This window comes from Asparagus officinalis, unplaced genomic scaffold (genome assembly GCF_001876935.1).
Source record: "Asparagus officinalis unplaced genomic scaffold, Aspof.V1 AsparagusV1_Un402, whole genome shotgun sequence".
Lineage (NCBI taxonomy): Eukaryota > Viridiplantae > Streptophyta > Magnoliopsida > Asparagales > Asparagaceae > Asparagus > Asparagus officinalis.
This window is the reverse complement of record NW_017972667.1, coordinates 1-1,929: the sequence shown is the minus strand read 5'-3', so window position 1 is coordinate 1,929 and position 1,929 is coordinate 1. Positions and strand designations below refer to the sequence as shown.

At 37.5% G+C, this 1,929-nt stretch overlaps 1 protein-coding gene across 1 annotated transcript; it reads right to left on the bottom strand.

The window, feature by feature from the left end:
* Positions 1–5: 5 nt before the first annotated feature.
* Positions 6–1,871, bottom strand: LOC109827732 (transcription factor bHLH129-like; the record flags this gene model as incomplete). The annotated part of the gene is given in 6 exon segments (XM_020394749.1): positions 6–29; positions 211–276; positions 460–591; positions 1,338–1,490; positions 1,492–1,559; positions 1,562–1,871. Coding segments are annotated over 6 exon segments (528 nt in total), but the record flags the coding sequence as incomplete, so codon positions are not given.
* Between the last annotated feature and the right edge of the window lie 58 nt (positions 1,872–1,929).

Here is a 1,929-nt window from a genome sequence, read left to right as displayed (position 1 = left end):
AAATCCAACATATCTGCTGTGCTTGTTTGCTGCAAAATACAGATGAACAGTTCTAGAATTAATATATGAAGATTTCCATCACATTTATTGGAAAGTTCAGCATACAAGCGTGAAGTAGTAAAGAATATTGATTAATATATCACTGAGAACTGAAAATCTCTTTACAATGATAGAAATTGTACGCCTAATTTTCTTCATATCTTTTCTTACCTTGTCCATGTTAGGTACAAGTTCTTGCAGCTTTCTTAGCTTCTCACTAATCCTTGTTCTCCTTTCCTGAAAAAGGAAACAAAACATCGGTCTCAAACTTGTTAACCAAATCTCTAAATTACTATAGGAAAGTACATCTCAATGACAAATGCAATATCATTGTGACATAAATCGATGCTTCATATGATGGTTCCTGATGCAAAGGACATTATACCAAGATGGATATAGATCTGTAACGTGTAAACTAACCCTTTCTGCAATACTTCGGGGATGAGTGGCACATCCCCTCTTAGCTCGAACTTTGAAAGGAACAGAGTCTTGTTGAGCTTGGAGGAGTTTCTCGACTGCAGCCATCTCTAGTGATGTTGTTGGCAAGCTAAACTGGACACAGTTACACCGAAATAAAATCTTCGTGTTAGACATATGATCGGAGACGGCCATTAATTTAAAGGCAAATTTCACACAACTACCATGAAAAATTAGAGGTCTTCGCAAAAAATTACCACAAAATATTTTTATTATACAAAAATATCACAAAACTTTCAAATCAACAGAAAAAATTCACGTGCTACAGATAAACTATATGGCAGTTTTATGATAATATCTAAAAGTTTGTGAATGTTATCTGGCACTAACGTATAGTTCATGATGGTTGAGGGATTTCATCTGAAAATTCATGGTAGTTCAAAGAACATAAATAGAAGTTGACTGTATTCAATTCATGGATAGTTTTTTTTTTAAAATAGTATGCGGTATTTTTCAGTAGATTTGAAAGTTTTTGGTATTTGCTCCCAATAAAAATAATCTATTTGTGCAAAATCCGTATTTCATGGCGGATTTATGAAATTTATCGGTATCATGAACTATTACTTATGCATAGACCCCCTATGCTATAGCCTAATTGCATATACACCTCTATTTCTATTGGTGTGGATAGACCCCTTGTAACTTTTGACAGTTTCTCATGAAAGGGTCAAAAAAGTTCACTCAGGGGGTCTACCCGCATCAGCAGAATTACATTTACATGGGGTCTGTGCAATTGGGCTATAATAAGGGGGTCTATCGTCAATTGATAGGACGAAATTTAGATCTTCTACTAACTATTCATGGACATGCAATAGTATCACCTGTGAGTCAATATGGCTGAAACTCGTCAGTAGGTCATCACCGTTATCCTTTGCTCTTTTGTTCGGGGTTGAAAAAGCAATTGAATTGGTATCATCCCAGGAGCCCATCGAGTACGAAATTGTAGATTGACCAACATTACCGCCGTTTCCGTCTTGAGCTGTTCCCACCAACCACACTATCTCCCATCTCTGGAATGCCGATTTCGGATATTTGAGATAGTTCTGTCTTGAGAAACTAAGTTGGGACTTTACCCTCGTATGCGGCATTGTTTGCACGCCGTTGCTTGGTGGTTGAGAGTAGTGCCCCATGCCTCTACTAACCGGAAAACCTGCCACAAAAAAAGACTGTTAATTATGCCGGTCAATTTCCCTTAACCGCCCCTGAACTCTGTTTATCTCACATAACTCCTTGAACTCTGTTTATCTCACATAACACCCCTGAACTCTGGGGCGCCTTACAAAACCCTCTTGAACCAACTTTTCCTCACCGTACATCCGCATATGTAATTAGCGAATAAATAAAATGTCCTTGAGAAAACAGACATTGAGTTTTATCATTTGTCAACTATGCACAACATAGCTCCTCCCCTAA